The sequence below is a fragment of the Hordeum vulgare genome, chromosome 2H (assembly GCF_904849725.1).
Source record: "Hordeum vulgare subsp. vulgare chromosome 2H, MorexV3_pseudomolecules_assembly, whole genome shotgun sequence".
NCBI classification, from domain to species: Eukaryota; Viridiplantae; Streptophyta; class Magnoliopsida; order Poales; family Poaceae; genus Hordeum; species Hordeum vulgare.
In genome coordinates, this window is record NC_058519.1 from 187,155,284 (window position 1) to 187,172,413 (window position 17,130).

The 17,130-nt window shown below is 43.6% G+C and overlaps 2 protein-coding genes across 5 annotated transcripts; one reads left to right on the forward strand and one right to left on the reverse strand.

The window, feature by feature from the left end:
- Window positions 1–4,953: 4,953 nt before the first annotated feature.
- LOC123425778 (60S ribosomal protein L38) lies at window positions 4,954–6,376 on the reverse strand. The gene is made up of 3 exons (XM_045109501.1): window positions 6,266–6,376; window positions 5,985–6,168; window positions 4,954–5,188 (listed from the first exon to the last, which is right to left on the reverse strand). The coding sequence occupies exons 1-3, from the start codon at window positions 6,266–6,268 to the stop codon at window positions 5,166–5,168; spliced, it is 210 nt and encodes a 69-aa protein (XP_044965436.1). The 5' UTR covers window positions 6,269–6,376; the 3' UTR covers window positions 4,954–5,165.
- Window positions 6,377–6,580: 204 nt separating this feature from the next.
- Window positions 6,581–12,794, forward strand: LOC123425779. 4 transcript variants are annotated; one of them, XR_006621880.1, is made up of 4 exons: window positions 6,581–6,903; window positions 9,907–11,288; window positions 12,024–12,216; window positions 12,295–12,794. XR_006621880.1 is itself a non-coding variant. In XM_045109502.1 (3 exons), the coding sequence occupies exons 1-2, from the start codon at window positions 6,813–6,815 to the stop codon at window positions 11,265–11,267; spliced, it is 1,452 nt and encodes a 483-aa protein (XP_044965437.1). In that variant the 5' UTR covers window positions 6,581–6,812; the 3' UTR covers window positions 11,268–11,288; window positions 12,295–12,794. The 4 variants fall into 4 exon arrangements, 1 of the variants encoding a protein (XP_044965437.1); XR_006621878.1 differs by having other exon boundaries at window positions 12,097–12,216; XR_006621879.1 differs by having other exon boundaries at window positions 12,097–12,205.
- Window positions 12,795–17,130: the final 4,336 nt, after the last annotated feature.

A 17,130-nucleotide genomic window follows, 5' to 3' on the forward strand; every position in this document is an offset into this window, starting at 1 on the left:
TTCCTGAAGATTAAAGTTCAAGACAAAATCATGACGAAGAAGAAAATCAAAAAAGAAGACAATGCCACCTCCATTGGCAGCCAAGACACGGTGTGCAAACCTCTCCAACATGCACTCAATACCCTAGAAAGAAGGGCTATAATGGCTACAAAAGCCTATAAAGCCTAGAAGGCCTAAAAACTAGGTGCATGATGAACAAGGAGAAAGAAGGAGGAAATAATAGAGGAGCCTTCTCCCGGAAGCCATCCAAGAGGTGCTCTCTTGCCTATAAAAGGAGGAGCCTTGCTGCGAAGAGGGACACCAGACGGAGAAGAACCAGCCACAGATAGAGCACAGAGTTGCAACTCAGCTAACAAGCTCTTTGCTCAAGTAGTAGTAGTAGTACTTCCTCATCGTGTAATAAAAAGCTACAATATTTAGAGCATTTGTAAGCTCGCGAAGGTAGTTAGAAGGTAATTTCTTTATCCTTGTGTAAACCCTTCGGGGGTTCCCAAAAAGAAAAACCATATGTAAATTATGTTGTGGAAATGATGTAGTTTCGTGTTTTCACTTGGTATTTTATTTTGAATTTATGGAACGAGTTCTTATGCTAGGGATCCTATAGGAGAAAACTCTGCCGGTAGTTCTCTGTGTAGCCTTTTATGGCATTTGAATGAGAACCTTATGGCCGTAGAGAAGTGTTCCCTTCGGGTGGAACTGTCTGGGAAGACGATGGGAATTTACTCCATAAATTTGCAACTAAAACATCAAGTGAACGAACTTAGCTACATCTGAAACAACATAATGATAAATATGGTGAGTACTGAGTAGGATATTACACCACTGCGTACACCTGAGTCGTCTTGTTGGCCTCGACAGCCCCTCAAAGATCCTGTAATATAAGCGAAATAATTTAAAAACACTTCGTATTAAAAATAATATAAAATAAATAACTTTGTATTTACTTTAATAACTCGTATACGTAATCACGTATATCAACATTAAAACCAGAATTTGTAACTTAATATAGTTTAGATTAATTTTAAATATTTTAATTATTTCGTATATATATATATACATACATATATATATATACATACATATATATATATATACATACATATATATATATATATTAGTACGAACTTAACATAAAGCATGTACGAAATGTCATGGTCAGCACAATCCTGGTCCATTGGTATAGCGAGCATCAACAAGATAGTACTTTCCTATTGACAAGTACATGAGTTAGCTAACAATTAAATATAAGAAATGAAGCACAAAGATAAAGAGTCGTACCCTATGGTACAACAAATGCATCTTCGCAATCGATTCTTGTAGCATCTTTTAGCATTCTCAAGTCCGCTGTCGAACCCTCCAACCAGGTAGAACATAGAGAAATTTCATGTTCCAGTCAACCACACCTAGCATGTTAGTGTTGATATCTTGGTGCATATTCCATTCCTCCCTTTGTTAGTGACATTAACAAACACACAAATATAACACCCATCGAGTGCTCCAAGTGCATTAGGAAACCACTTCGACTTCAATCATCGGGAGGGGTGATAGAAGGATCGGGAAGCTTGATAAACTCCCTAGTTAGAGACACGATGGTGATGACACGGTAGAGAAATGCCTACCATTAGTCTCTAAAGAATGTTGGTACGTGCCACCCAACATCCTCATTTTAAGTCTTATGTCCAACAACTTGTAAGAACATAGCAACATTTTCTTCTATCGTTATGAACATGCTATGTTTGAGTCCACACTTCCCATGCAACATAGCACAAAGATGATGGAAGCTTCATTTAGTTAAGCGTAGCTTATCATAGCAAGTTGTCTCGGACGCCTCATAAGTTTGTTTCAATATGTACTTCCGATATGCAACATTTTCCTCCTCATCGTCGAAGCATCTGAGGTTCCTCGACGCTCTCTGGGAACTGAGTGAGCAAATGCTAGACATGCCATTTCGAAATACTTCTTTGTCAACAATATTCTCTTTCTTTTTCTTCTTTTGTTCTCTTCGGTAACGTAGCTAACCAACTCTTGTTGAGACATCATGAAAAAGCTACAATGCACACACCATTTGTCCATGAAATATTCACAACATTGATACATAATAAACCATTGCAACAACAAGTGTACAAAAGACAAACAAAATCACAGTACACAAATGAAGTAGGAATAGATAATATACCTTGAAACGAAGGAAATTCGAGCTCCTAAATTCCCCTAGAAACCTGCATAGTTCAAACAAATCATACTTTAGCAACACACAAATTCGACATCTTAAAATCAAGTTGCATTGGACTGCCGAAATTCCCCCACGGACACCACAAAAATTACCCTACCAACGCCGTTCCTTACGAATCTAGAAAAAATTGAGCTCGAGGGGATGGCGCCACTCCCGCCGACATTCCACTACCACTGTTGTTCCCCTGCGCCTTTCCCTACCCAATCTAGGGTTTAAGGGCCGGAGAGGAGGGATAGAAGAGGGAGAGGAGTGCCTGAGAGGACAAGATGACGGATGGGAGGGAGGGGGCGACTCGAAGAGAAGGGCCGGAGAACTTACCAGTGTCGTCGTCGTCGATTGCGAGCTCACAAGCCAAAGGAGCTTCGATCCCCTGCTTTGAACGGACATGTATGCGTCACGCGGGGAGGGGGGGAGGGGGGGAGGGGGGCATTTACGAGCCTTTCCGAGCTCGTGTGCTCAAAAACTTTGCGCAAGCGGGGGACGTGCGCAGGTGGCTTGCTACGAATTGGGCCAACTTTTCCTAGCGCAAATCCTATACCACCCCAAACAATAGAATCTGGACCGGCAATTCCAAACTAATTTTTCTACATCTAAATAGGGTGTAAAGAAACATCTTCTGAAGTGTGAACCCACGAAAGAAGACGTTTAAACGGCCATATGAGCTGCTAAACGTTGAGTTTTTGTTTTGTTTTGTTTTTTCACACGAGGTGGGATACAATTTGGACGATGCCAAACTAATTTTTCTACATCTAAATAGGGTGTAAAGAAACATCTTTTGAAGTGTCAACCCACGAAAGAAGACGTTTAAACGGCCCTATGACGCTGCTAAACGTTGAGTTTTTTTTTTGTTTTTTCACGAGGCGGGATACAATTTGGACAGTAAGAGAATGCTTAGCTACACTGTTGGCGTCACCATTAACGACTTGTCCTTTAAAGACAAAACTACAATGAAAATTAGTTGCTTGGGAGTTTTATTTCTGTGATAATGAAGCCATATCACCCCTGAGTACCACTTCTTATGTCGCTCGTCACCTCCTTGCAGTACGAAGAAATAACAAAGTCATACACTAGTAACTACACCCTCCGTTCCTAAATACTCACTCCGTTTTAAAATATAAAACCTTTTAAAGATTTCACAGACTACATATGAAGTAAAATGAATGTATATACACTCTAAAATATGTCTAGATACATCCGTATGTAGTTTATAATGCAATCTCTAAAATGTCTTATACTCCCTCCGTTCCAAAATATAAGACCTTTTAGAGATTACATTAGAAGACTACATACGAAGCAAAATGAGTGAATCTATACTCTAAAATATGTCAATGTACATCCGTATGTAGTTTATAGTGCAATCTCTAAAAGGTCTTATATTTAGGAACGAAGGGAGTATTTAGGAACGGAGGGAGTATTTAGGAACGGAGGGAGTATAAGTCTTTTAGGCCTTGTTCGATTCATAGGATTTCAAGGGGTTTAAAGGGGATTAAAAAGGATTAAATCTTCATAAGTCAAAATCCACCTCAAACCCCTCCAATCCCTTTGTGGTAGGGATTAACCGAACAAACCCTTAGAAGATTTCACTAGGGGACTACTCCCTCCATTCCTAAATATAAGTCTTTTAAGAGATTTCAGTAGAAGTGTATATATGAAGCAAAATGAATGAATCTACACTTTAAAGTATGTCTATATACATCCGTATGTAGTCTACTAGTGAAATCTCTAGGAAGACTTATATTTAGAAACGAAGGGAGTACATACGAAGCAAAATGAATGAATCTACACTCTAAAATATGTCTATATACATCCATATGTAGTCCTTTAAAGTATGTTTATATACATCCATATGTAGTCCTCTAGTAGAATTCCTAAAAAGACTCACCTAAAAAAACTTATATTTAGGAACGGAGGGAGTAGCAGATCCATATGTAGTCCTCTAGTAGAATTCCTAAAAAGACTTATATTTAGGAAGCGGAGGGAGTAGCAGGTAATTTCCAGCATCAGTTCCGCAGCACAGCTCCATCAGTGTGCATTTTAGCATACCCCATGGGGGCGCACTTGGCCTTGCATGTGCCTGTCTGGCTAAACGTTGAGGCAGAGGCTGAAGAGACAATATTTTTTGGGCAGAAGAGACGTTAATGCCACAGATATCCTGATTAAATTTGTGTGTTTGTTTGAATTTGTGTGACGCTTTTGTCTGTGAACCAAACAAGTGAAAAATCCTTCTGCGTTTTCTAATTTTCAGTGGCTTTTTCCTGCACTTCGGGAACGAATTTTACATTAAAAAGGCAAACCTTGAAGGAAATGAAGCAATAAATGTGAACACTGGCACAAACGTATCTTTGGGAGATTTAAATTGCACGAAAAAACAAGAAGAACCGACTTGTTCCAACACCACAACCTCAAAATCTTATACTCCCTCCATCCATATATATAGGGCCTAATGCATTTTTCAAGATTGCCTTTGACTATTGATAAGATTAATAATATATGAAATGTATAATGTGAAAATTATATCATTGAAAACTCCTTTCACGTACGAATTTGAAGACATGCTTTGTGTAACTTGCATGTCATAACGCATTAGGCCCTATATATATATGGATAGAGGAAGTACTACCAATTAAGTGATTCTGCCAGAAAGTCAAAACAAATAATCCATGGGTAATGGCTCAAGAAAATGCAAAACAATCCAGGAAAATAATGAGATACTAAACGAATTTATGATAAGATAATCGATCTCCTCCAGCAAGTGAAAATTAACACAAAAATCCTCACAGGTTCAACCACATAGCTCCCAACATTACATTCCAGTCTTGGAACATCAAAACTCTTTTAAATGGGGGTAAACAAGGAGAGCCTGCTAACAGTTACTAAAGAACGATGGATAGAACATTCCCGCTACTAGAAAAGGCATTGACTGGCTTGATGCTCAAACCTCCTGGACGCTCAAACCTGCAAAGAGGGCAATCACAATTAGTAAGCATATCATTGGTTGCGAAATGGGACATCTGTATGCATAAGGGATGTGTCAGTAAAGCACATATTGAATACAAATCATAATTGCCGGATATGATGTGAAACATGACTGAACCAAGGAGGATGTAAACAATCCAAGCAGACATTCTAGTCATGGACAATCTGGCTCGGAACTGAGCAGTTCCTCAACATCAAATGGTGTCCTCATGAGGTTAACGAGACTATGCTTGCATTATGCAGTTATAATATCAATGGACATGCGTGCAAATTATAACCAACAAGATAACATAAAACCTGATGAAGGGGTACACTGACTTGTGCAGTACTAAGGTAGTCCAATGCCACTGAGTGTCCAGCACTAACATATGCAACCCACTAAGATGCATCTATCAAGCAATTGTGTAAAAGTAGCAGATCAGCTGGAAAGTCAACAGCTTGCATCATATAGCAGTACGCCTATGATTATCCCAGATTTTATTGCTCGCGGTGCATATTATACCAGATAAATCAACACCAACACAATACCATGTAGCAAACAAATCGTTTACACAAGCATACGTACGTAGATACACACACCAATCAGACCACGTGTGGAGCAGCAACACATCCTAATGCGCATACTTACGGGGAGCGTCAAAGTCGAAACAGGTTACGCACATCTATCTTGTGCAGCACCAGCGGGGAAGCTATGTAAGCAGCCAGACAACACAGATCAAACATGTCGAGACCTAAATGGGGGAGAGGGGGAGGGGGCGGGGCCACGAGGACGAACCTGGTGGGAGGGACTGCTTGAGCTTGTTGGCCTTGTCGGCATCGAAGACGCAGAGCGTGTAGAGGTACCTGGAGCAGCGAACCTTGAACTTGACGGCGTCCTTGGTCCTCTTGATCCGCACCGACCGCGCGTCCTTCCGGCGCGCCGTCAGCAGGAAGTCCTTGATCTCGTGGATCTGCTTCGGCTGCGGAGCAACAACAAAGGATTCCTTACCACGTCCGCTACGAGAGGAAGAGGCGTCCGCCGGAAATATCAACGTGGCGGGGAGGAGAGAAGCTCACCATGGTGGACGACTGTGCAAACCCGAGGAGACGGAGGTGGCGGCGGCGAGGGAAAGAGTAGGGGGACGACGAGGAGACCCTGCTCGGCACATTTATACTGGAGGTGACCTAATAACCTCGGGGGGCATCAGGCCCATGTATAAATGGGCCAGGAGGCACGCGATATCATGTATAGTTGAGTAATTCTTCTTGATGGGCCAGGCCGGCAGTGATGGGGCGAGAACGGATTTCATTCTTAATCCTTTTCCGGGCCGAAACCAATTTCCGGGCTCTCCCGCAACTCTGCGGCCCACTTCCGCTCAAAAGAGGGTACTCGAAAAAAAAAGGAGAAAAAAAGAGACTCTGGAGCTCCCGTCGCCTGTCAGTTCCGGCTTCCACCACCAGCGGCGCATGCGTGCTCTCCGTTTCCCCGGCCACCCCCCTCGAATCGCCGGCGACCCCTAACCCTAGCCCCACTGCCACTATCGCCTTGCGCCCCCTTCTCCCGCCGGGAGCCGCTCCCCTCCTTCACCGTCGCGCCGCCGTGCCTAACCAGCGAGGTTGGTCCATGTCGGGGTCTCCTGTTGTTTCCCCTTTCATTTCCCAAACCCCTTCCACCGACCATTCGTCCCCTCTTCCTCCCACATTGCGCGAAGCAGGTATTTTGTTCTATTCTCGTTATTATTCTCGCAAGATGCATAATTTGACCTTTGGTCGCTCCGTTTTAACTTTCCGCCATAGCTTCACGCCGCAAATATACCATTTTAGATTACTGCATCGGTTTGGTTACTACTAAGTTAGCGTCTAATTAAGTATACTTGCTATCCGCACGGATTGGGGGATTGTTCGCGGCTGAATGCAAAACCTTGGGAATCCCCTGTTGGAAGTTTTGCGCCCATGTGTTTTCTGAACTTCAACTGCTTCTGTTTCACTAAAACCTGACGAATTGGAACACTATACCAGGTAGTATTAAGTTTTAGCGTAGAGGGTGAGTGGACAATGATAAGGGGACGTAATTACGGTAGCAAATCACCTGTAAAACGCAAGGGCATACAGCAATTCGCCCATTCAGTAAAGGATATCTAGGCATTTCAAGATCAGTAGCACTAGCCTACGGAACATAATAATCAACTGATTGCCCTCGTCTTTCTTGGACCGTGGCATTCTGGATGATTGATGAAATTCAGGGACAGACAGAATAATTCGTTGGTTGTTGCCGAGTTGAAGAACTTTCTTGTCAGTAGCTTGGGTGGTTCTGTATTTTTGCTTGATTTTTCAGTGCCTAGTGCAAGTAAAACCTAAGATGGAATAAGTGAAGCTTTCCCAAAGAATATCTGATTTTATAACAACTTGTTTGTCCTCTCTATTTCCGCGTGCCCGTCTAGTCAAATAGGGAGGACACCATAGTACCATGGTACACAACAGCCCTCCTATTTGTCTGCCCCCAATTTTTTCCAAAATTGAAAAATTGGAATTTTCCTACACATATGCTACACATCCATATTTCATCACATACGACTAAACATACAACTAAAACATACGGCTAATTAGACATAGTTCATCATGACATACACATACACTATTCGGCATTGGACAAATAATGAGTACTAAAAGGAAACCATAGTTGATAGTTCACGTGAATGGTGAAGTTTCCGAGGCGACTGTCGTAGTCGTTGTCCGTGCCTTCATCTTCATTGCCCCCTAGCTCGTTGTTATTATCTTCCAGGCCGAGGTTGTCATCATCTACATTGTCGGTATCGGCGAGGGAAGCTTGCATTGCCTCCTCCATCTCCCTCTCTTCAATGGCGAGCCGCTTACCTTCGTCCTCCTACTCCGTGACCAAGTACGTGGTTATGGCCGCGCAATTGCCGGATCCTCCTTCTGCCTCGGCCCGAGCGCCATTCCCCTCCTCAGATGATGTGTCATTCCTCTTCTCCTTGGCCGATGCAACATGCCCCTACTCCTCCTCGGCCAACTTGGTGGAGGAAAGCAAGAGTGCTGCCAGTCACTGCCGGATCCGTTAAAGGGGCCAGCATGGCTCGATCTGCTGCCGCGGGGCGGCTAGGACCGGCACCGCGTGATGGCACGCCAATGTGAGGCCCGACGCACCGGTCAGAGGAGCGGCGCTGGGGTCGCCCATGCCCAACGCAGGTGCTTGCGAGGTCGTCGGAACCGTGAGTGCCTGGCATGGCACGCGGGATGGCGGCCAAGAGCAGATGGCAGTGGCGGGAGATGAGGGTTTCTCTCGAGGCGAAGTAGATAGTGGAAGAGAGAGAGAGAGAGTTGGATGCGGGGTGGGGGTGGGGGGAGTGGGCTGGATGGTCTTTTGGGCCCAACTGTCCGCTGCTGAGGTGGCTATCTGCCGGACGCCCTACTTGATAGAGGCTAAGTTGACCCTGTCTTTCGATGAGATGGTGGTTATCGTTTTTGGTGGAGTAGACTTTGATGATCCGACTACGAACCTGTGAGGACGTCGCGCCTTAGCAATAGCTAAACCAGCTCCGAGAGGTTATTGACCACGCCGGAGCACGATCAACCTAACCACGAGGGTCTGTTTCCTGCACGCAAACGAAGAACAAGCAAGAAACTAAGATTGCAATCTGGATATTGCGAATATAAGAGGAAAGCTTTATTGATGAAAGTGGTGTTCTGTGACGCCTTTGTCTAGTCGTGGAACACAAACGAAGAACGCGAAGTTGCAGCTATGGCGAACTTGTAATCTAAACAAAAGCCAAGTCTAAACGGTGCCCTAAGGGCTGTATATATGAGGGAATAGGGAGGGATTTTCGTGACCCTTGGAGGAGGGGTCCGAAAACTACCCTAAACTCGGTTTCCCCACACTTATGGACTCTAAAAACAACCTACGTGGTAGTATTTCGAAATTACATGGGCCTGGCCCAAAAATAAGGTGACGCGACACCTATAATAGCCTATGGACGAAATTTATGAAGTGACATCTTGTATATTTTGTCCAAGCCTTCATGCTTTCCTTATGGTGGCTTCAAAGTCCGAAAATCACCACTGGAAGCTCCCTTGTTCTTTCCCGCGTGTGCACCTTTCCCTCCATGCTTGATCCCGCTCCAATGGTCATCCTTTTTGTCCATGCTAGGTCCTTCATTCGTAAGCAAAACAAAAGTATCTATTTTAGGCAGCATCATATGTTCATGAACATTAGAAAGATTTCCAAGAAACGAAAGTACCTGGTAATTCAATTGGTGTGCGCGAGCTCTAGTAACTGGTCCAGTAGGTATAGCAGGTGTAACAATGGTATCGATGTCCTCATCACTACTTCTTCCCCGGAAGTAGGGAAGAAATGGGGAGAGGTGGACACAATGGACAAACAAGGAGGAAGCGGGGGTCCTCATTGGAGAGTACTTTCTATCTGCCCTGTTCCAAACGGACAAGTAGGGAAGAAGCAGGGCAACCTTTGGAGTTGCCTTTAGTATCTTCATTTTGCTATTATGTTTAAGAGCTACTAGTTGTGCTTGCCCAATAATAAACTTGGATACATACATTTGCAATGCATGTGTAAAGTTCATTTGTGTCCTGGTTTTGTGCATTTTTATTTGTAGAAAACAAATGAGTGCATCTTCAATCCGGATTTACCATCAGCAAGTATTTCACATACATGTTGAAGCATTTCTCTTTGCTTATCTTTGCAGATATGTCCCACCAGTCAGACACATCATCCTGCTCCGATGATTCTGATGACAGCACTACCATTGACCCAACCGGCATATACACTATGGAAGATTTGATTTCTGAACAAAGCATCTTCCATAATTTGCTTGAGCAGATCAATGGGAAGATCCAGGCCAAAATTAAACCTCAGCAAGCTGGTGCATCTCGCCGCGGGAGTAGGAAGTACATAGTGAGAAATCGTGAAGAGGGCCATGAACAACTTGTGGCTGATTACTTCGCTGAGCATCCAATCTACACTGATGATCAGTTCCGTACAAGGTACAGGATGAGAAGACCCCTCTTTCTACGTATAGTGCGTGCCTTGGGAGAGTGGTCTCCCTATTTCACAGAAAGGAGAGATGGCCTTAATCGTCAAGGACTCACACCTCTACAGAAGTGCACAGTAGCTATTCGTATATTAGCATTGGGTTCCCCCTCTGGCGCCACTGACAAATATGTAGAAATTGGTTTCAGCACAGTAATGAACTGTTTGGAGCAGTTTGTGGACGGGGTGATCAACATGTTCGGTGAAGAATACTTGAGGAGCCCCACTAGTGTTGATGTGCAGCGTCTTCTACAAATGGGTGAGACCCGTGGGTTCCCTGGCATGCTGGGAAGCATTGGCTGTATGCACTGGGAGTGGAAAAAATGCCCAGTTAAATGGGTGCGTCATCTTACTCACAGTGATCAAGCTGTTGTTAATATCATTCTTGAAGCTGTTGCTTCACAAGACCTCTGGATATGGCATGCTTTCTTTGGTGTTGTTGGGTCTCGTAGTGACATTACCATGCTGAATCAATCACGTTTGTTCACTGATGTCTTGAAAGGTCAAGGTCCTCGTGTGCAATTCTCCATCAACAGGAGGCAGTACAGTATGGGTTACTATCTTGCTGATGGTATATACCCAGAATGGCCTGCCTTCATTAAGGCGACACCCCTCCCTCAGACTGAAAAGGATCGATTATTCACACGACATCAAGGGGGAGCAAGGAATGATGTCCAACGAGCATTTGGACTCCTAGAATCACGTTTTCCCATTGTGCGTGGCCCAACAAAATTCTTCCAGAAGGCAACTCTAGGCAAAATCATGCAGGTTTGCATCATACTGCATAACATGACACTTGAGGATGAGCAAGATATGGCAAGTGCTTGTTTTGACTCGAATGAAATTTCAGAGAAACCGGTTGCTCCACTGTCAGACGTTGAATATGGACCTGCTGTTCATTTTGCTGATTTACTTCGGAAAAATGCTAGTATTTGTGCAAAGTCAACAGATAACCAACTCCGAAGGGATTTAATCGAGCATGTTTGGCAGCGATTTGGGCCATTTGGCGACAAGTAAAACAACTAGTTCTAGTGTAAGGTGAGTTACATTATCACGTAATTCTTTTGTACATATATAATTTTATGCTTCTCTTTTATAATTTCACTATCTTACTCCATTGGCAAATTAAATGTTTCAGTATCAGCACTTGTTGACATTCTAATAATATATTTTGTAATTGTGTGGATATGTACCCAAATTTAGTTAAGTAGAGTTAATCATAACTTGCCATATTCAGTTGTTACTTGTTACCTCGGTTATTTTTGTTATGTAGCTAGGCAAACCTTTCCTGCTTACAAAGTAATAATGACCCTTTTGAGTTACAGAAAAAAATTCAGTCAAAATATATGATATGGTGCTACCTCGATTTTCCTTTTTAACCATTGGTTCCAGGAGCCCAAAACGTTTAGTGGCACATGTGGGGTCTGTGTGCCATAGATTGTACCTGACATCTATATAGGTGGATCTTCACAAGTACTAGAAGGGAAATCTAAGGTGCCTCTTTACTCTACTAATTGAATATCTATAAAAAGAATAAGATTTCACCACCATTTCAATATGTTAACATGAACACTCGATATTATTTAATTATGGAAGAAATTTGTAAGCTTAGATGTAGTTGGCAATCATTTTGCCATCATTGTGTAATGAAGGCTGCAACGGATAGTAAGTCATGTTCCTTAAATATTTTTGCCGTGAAGTTAATACTAAATATGGAGATCGCTGGAAGTTTTTGACTTACTTGCAGATCTGATTGTATGTTATGATAACCAGGAATTATTCTACTTTGCTTTGATCCTTTCATTATTGAACTCCAAATAATGGCATTGCCACCCATGTCACCCAGATATTTGGATCTTGGGGCGACATGTCGTCATGACATGGAGTGGGAAAGATCGAATTGCTATTATTTGGAGTGACAAAATATCCACATTTCTCGTTAATCTGATCCGAAGGTAGTTTAAAGGTGCACTTTCCTCGCTCTTTCCATGCAAATGACACTAGTTGACGATTGTTATTAACTGCTACAGTCGCCACCTTGCAGATGGTTTACTAAAGGTGCCATAGCGCAGACTTGGACTTCCAGAATTGAAATATTTTTATCAGCTTAGAACAACTCAAAAATGACTCATCTGCCAATAGTTTGCTGGAAGCTCTCTTAATCTGTTCTCCTTGAATGTGTTTTGCTTATCGTAGTTCTATACAAATTTGACCACAGGATTGACATTGCAGCTGAATCAGCCGTTCCGGGGTAAGCGTGGTCCTGTTGACTACCGAGTGATTCCTATTCTCACGTGTAAGAAGCCAACAAGAGTTGAGTTTGATGTGTTGGTATTTATTTGAACTCTCAATTATATTTCATTTTGTATTGTCCTCTTCCATGTGAAACCTCGGGTGTACTCCGGACGCATTTTGTCTCGCGGCAATCTTGCGTCAGACATCTTGATATCCCATGAAACTTGTAAGAATTGCGATGGTGTATCTAGGGCACCGGGGCGTGTGGTGTACCTGTCCACCCAATATTGGTAGCCTTATTGCATGTTTTGAAGCTTTTTTTTTAGTAAAATGCGGACAAACACAACATCTATAGATCATGCTTGTGCCAATTATTTGACCAATCTAAGCGACACATTTGAAGATAATTACACGGACACAAATGATAAAGATGGTTACTACAAATCATCCGGATGATTTGTGTCAAAATTAAGCCCAGACGCTCTACAGCCGTACAAATCAGCCAGCTCCTGCAGCAGCTCCATGGCAACAACTCAAAGCACCGGTGGCGCGGCGGTGCTTCATTGCAACCTCGTCGGAGCTCCAACGACCTTGCAGCGCTTCACTGCAACTTCGGCGGCGCTTCATTGCAACCTCGCCGGAGCTCCAACGACCCCGCAACGCTTCATTGCAACTTCGACGGCGCTTTCGACGCTTCATTGCAACCTCGTTGAAGCTCCAACGAACCCCACGACGCTTCATTGCAGCTTGGCGGCGCTATCCGGCGCTTCATTGGAATCTCGTCGGAGCTCCAACGAACCCTGCCACGCTTCATTGCAATCTCGATGATGTTTCCTTGCGGCGCGAACACCAGCACAGTGGTGCTCCATCACTGCATCCCGACAATCGCCGCGAAGCTTCACCGCACTGCAGCTTCCCCAGGAGGCGCGCACCATCGGCAAGAACCAAGTGCTCCTCTGCAACGTCGGTCGCTCTGCACCAACGTCGATGACGGTGCCAAACGGTGCTCGTCGACATTGAGCATGACGACGGACGCCAGGATGCTAGAAGACAGCATGGGTGCGACGGATTGATGGCTAGGATGCTGCACGCCGCTTTGCGGATGCTCCGGCGAGGGCCATGGTTGAAAGTCAAAGAGGAGAAATAAAGAGGAAAAGTGGAGATTGCGTGTCTGATGGAAGAACGAGTGGATCTCACTGCGTGTGAAGGTAAGGCAGACGGTGAGTGCGTGGTTCAGATGGACGCGCAGCGTTGCACGATCAACCTTAATCGGATGGCTCGTGAGGCAACTTACATTAGTCAGAAATCAGTCGGGCAGTTTTAAATGTTTTCCAATGATAAATAGTGTGGCTGAAGTATTTGGCACACCACAATTTACGTCACACAGTTGACCCACACAAACTGTTTGTGATGGACTAAAATAATGCAAACGGTTAACTGAATACAAGTGTGTGTGATGTAAGACATACAGTTCATCCGAATGAATTATTTGCGATGAGGCAAAATAACACAACCGATTCGACATCTGAAGTTGTGTGTAATACCAGGCAAACATGTTGCTTGGACGAACTATTTGCGATGACAAAAGATGTGTGTGATACCTGGTAAACAGGTCAGTAATCGAAATTGTGTGGGAAGATAGATAAAAAAGACAGACGATTCCTGATAATAAGTTGTGTATGATGTCGGCAAACACTTGCTCGCACCCAATTGTGTGTGATTGTTGAAATCATCGTCGACTTGTTCCTTCTTTAATGGTAAGCGATGTGATTTGCTCGGTATGCATACCATCTATGCTCTATGTCGGCGATGCTAGGTCGACACCTATGGGAATCAACGTGAAACCCTTGCGATCGTAGGACGGGTGTTAGAGCATATATCTTCATATGTGGTTTTGGTAATTGATGACAATTCCTATGGACTAATGGTTGCCTTAAGTTATATTTATTGGATTTGTCCATAGACACTTCTTGAAGTCCATTTGTTGGGTTCAAGGAGTTTATATGATGACCAAGATGGTACTCAAGGTATTATCTAAAGAATGGTCATAGAGACACAAGGTTGATCAAGATCTCAGACAAAGAGTAAATCAAGATGATCAACACACAAAGCGTACAAGATGTACCGAGAAGGATCAAGTGATCCCATGGTATGGTAAGCATTGTCCATTACGTGTTTGTGTACTAACCCATGGTCTTCATGAGAGTTCTATGTGGGGTTAGGTGTGTCTCCATGGGCTTGCGTCTAGAGGAAGATCTCATACAAAGCGTACAAGATGTACCGAGAGGGATCAAGTGATCCCATGAGCTAGAGAAGCACCTGGCCCTGTACCTGTGCTGATTGAGTTCGAGAGCACCGGTATTTATTGCATTAGGACAGGTCTTGCATTGCTAGAGCTTTTAGGAAGACGAGTAGCTCTCGAGTACGTTTCTGTTTCAGCCACTCCAAATGAGCGTGTTTCACCATGCTCCACCAACCGTTCCAAACTGGCATCCTTTCCTAAACTCAATGAACTAATTGAGAATTCTTCCCTGCCTGGGTGTGCCCTTAATGAATTGATCCGTTGGCGGCTATAGTGAGATCTGGGTCAGAGTCTATCTCCCCATCCCTCCGGCGAGGTAGCAAGTACCCCTATTTCTATCTATACCTCGTACCCTTTCTTGTAGTAGTCAGTCTACGTTCTAATCCCTTTTGAAAGAGCTAGAGGAAGTAATGGGATATTTTAAGTTACTCCTTCGTATCTCTCTTTTCTGTTCGCCGGAAGGGAAGAAAAGCTGATCCTTATACTTTGTAACAGTAACAGCTCTGTTCGGCTTTTACCGAGTTACCGATCCTATCTGTGGTCGAACAGCTTGATTTCCTAAAATTTAGGAATGCATGAGATACTCATTTGGAGGGGAGTCCTGATCCTGTGGGATTTCTTCTTCTTCTTGTACTGCAATCTCTTCTGTGGCATCATTTGGTGTGTCAGTTTCCTGCATGACATTGATAGTAGGGATTAACTTGCAGAAGTTTTTGATTGGTCTTTTTCATGTCATGGGATAACCCCCCCGAAAGAAGAGTGCAAAGACCAAGTTCCCATTTCCTCCGTTCATCCACGAGAATCGATATTCGTTCTTTCCACTTTGAATATGTCAATTCTCATCCGCCTCGTCTCTACGGAGAACAGTACCCCTCAGTGGCTCCAGTCACGCCTCTCGGATTCACTCCTCGAGTGGAATAAGTGGGTCCTTCTTCTTTTTCCTGACTGATGAAGGTCGAAACTGAAGATCGAATCAAGCGGCCGATCCAAGCTTTAAGAACTCAATCGTCCGTCCGACCGAATCACTCGTTTATGGCTCTGATTCCAAGTCAGGGTTTAAAAAAAAGCAAAAAAAAAAGAGTCAAATCGCACCATCTCTATAATAAGTAAATGCCTTTTTTTTCCTGAGGTTGTCGGAATTATTCGCAATATCCATTTATACAGAATGGTAAAGAGGGCTCCTCTATGATTATCAATTCCAGAAATCCGTACAAATATGAAAGGGAATCAGAATTTCGTAGGTAGAGGGGGCCAAGGTGCCAGAAACATGGATTTCATGGAAACAAGGTAATCCGTAGTTGGTAGCAGATGTTCCGCGGGATCAGATATCCTCCGTCTTGTCTCTGCATTCGAGGAATGCTTGTAGCTGTGCTAGGCGTGAGAAGAACTCTACAATACGGTTTCTACGATTGGTACCAGATTGGAATTCATTCTCGGAACTCTCCTTGTGATTTCAGAAAACACAAGCTCTCTATTTTCGGGTGAAATGACATATATTTGGGAAAGGAAGTCCCCGTCCTTGGGTCTCTCCAAAATATATCTTTCAAAATCTATCTTTCAAAGATTCACTAAAAAAAAGACAGTTGGCGGGTCTCTTTGTATGTCTTGTCCGGAAAGAGGAGGAGTTAATGATTATTCGTTCGCCGGAACCAGAAGTAAAAATTGTTGTGGATAGGGATCCTGTAAAAACATCTTTTGAGGAATGGGCGAGACCCGACCATTTCTCAAGAACACTAGCTAAGGGCCCTGATACTACCACTTGGATCTGGAACCTACATGCTGATGCTCATGATTTCGATAGTCATACTGGTGATTTGGAGGAGATTTCTAGAAAAGTTTTTAGTGCTCATTTCGGGCAACTTTCCATTATCTTTCTTTGGTTGAGTGGCATGTTCGCCCGCTGGGCCGAGTGTTCGCCCACTTATTTTTCTTCACCTTTAGAGAGAAATCTGTGTCCGCCCCAGCAAGAAAACCGTTGATTAAGAATATATAGTGAATTCTTGGACAAGCTCCCTTCTGCCTTTGCACTCGAGGACCAATGTCCGTCTGGCCCGAGGAAACCTTTGCACGCCTCCGTTACCTTTTGGGAGGCCTACGCCCCATAGAAACTGTCTACCTGAGACTGTCCCTTGGCCCGTGGGTCTGACACAAGGTTAGAATCTGAGCTCTTCCAGAGTGGTATCACCTTGACATGAAAGACTCTTTTCCTAACCTGACTGTTCTACCTGGCTAGTTCACTTCACTTTTCGAGGGATCCTGGATTGGAGTTTTATTATTAAATAAGAGAATATAAAAAGTAAATAGGAGAAGACATAACCAAAAGAATTGTTAGAAATAAGTCAA

Coding starts and splice junctions, on each gene's coding strand:
- LOC123425778 (XM_045109501.1), bottom strand. Junction 5,189..5,984: donor CAAGCAGTCCCTCCCACCAG/GTTCGTCCTCGT, acceptor CCCTCTTTGCAG/GTTTGAGCGTCCAGGAGGTT.
- LOC123425779 (XM_045109502.1), top strand. CDS start 6,813: ATGTCGGGGTCTCCTGTTGTTTCCCCTTTCATTTCCCAAACCCCTTCC. Junction 6,904..9,906: donor TCCCACATTGCGCGAAGCAG/GTATTTTGTTCT, acceptor TTATCTTTGCAG/ATATGTCCCACCAGTCAGAC.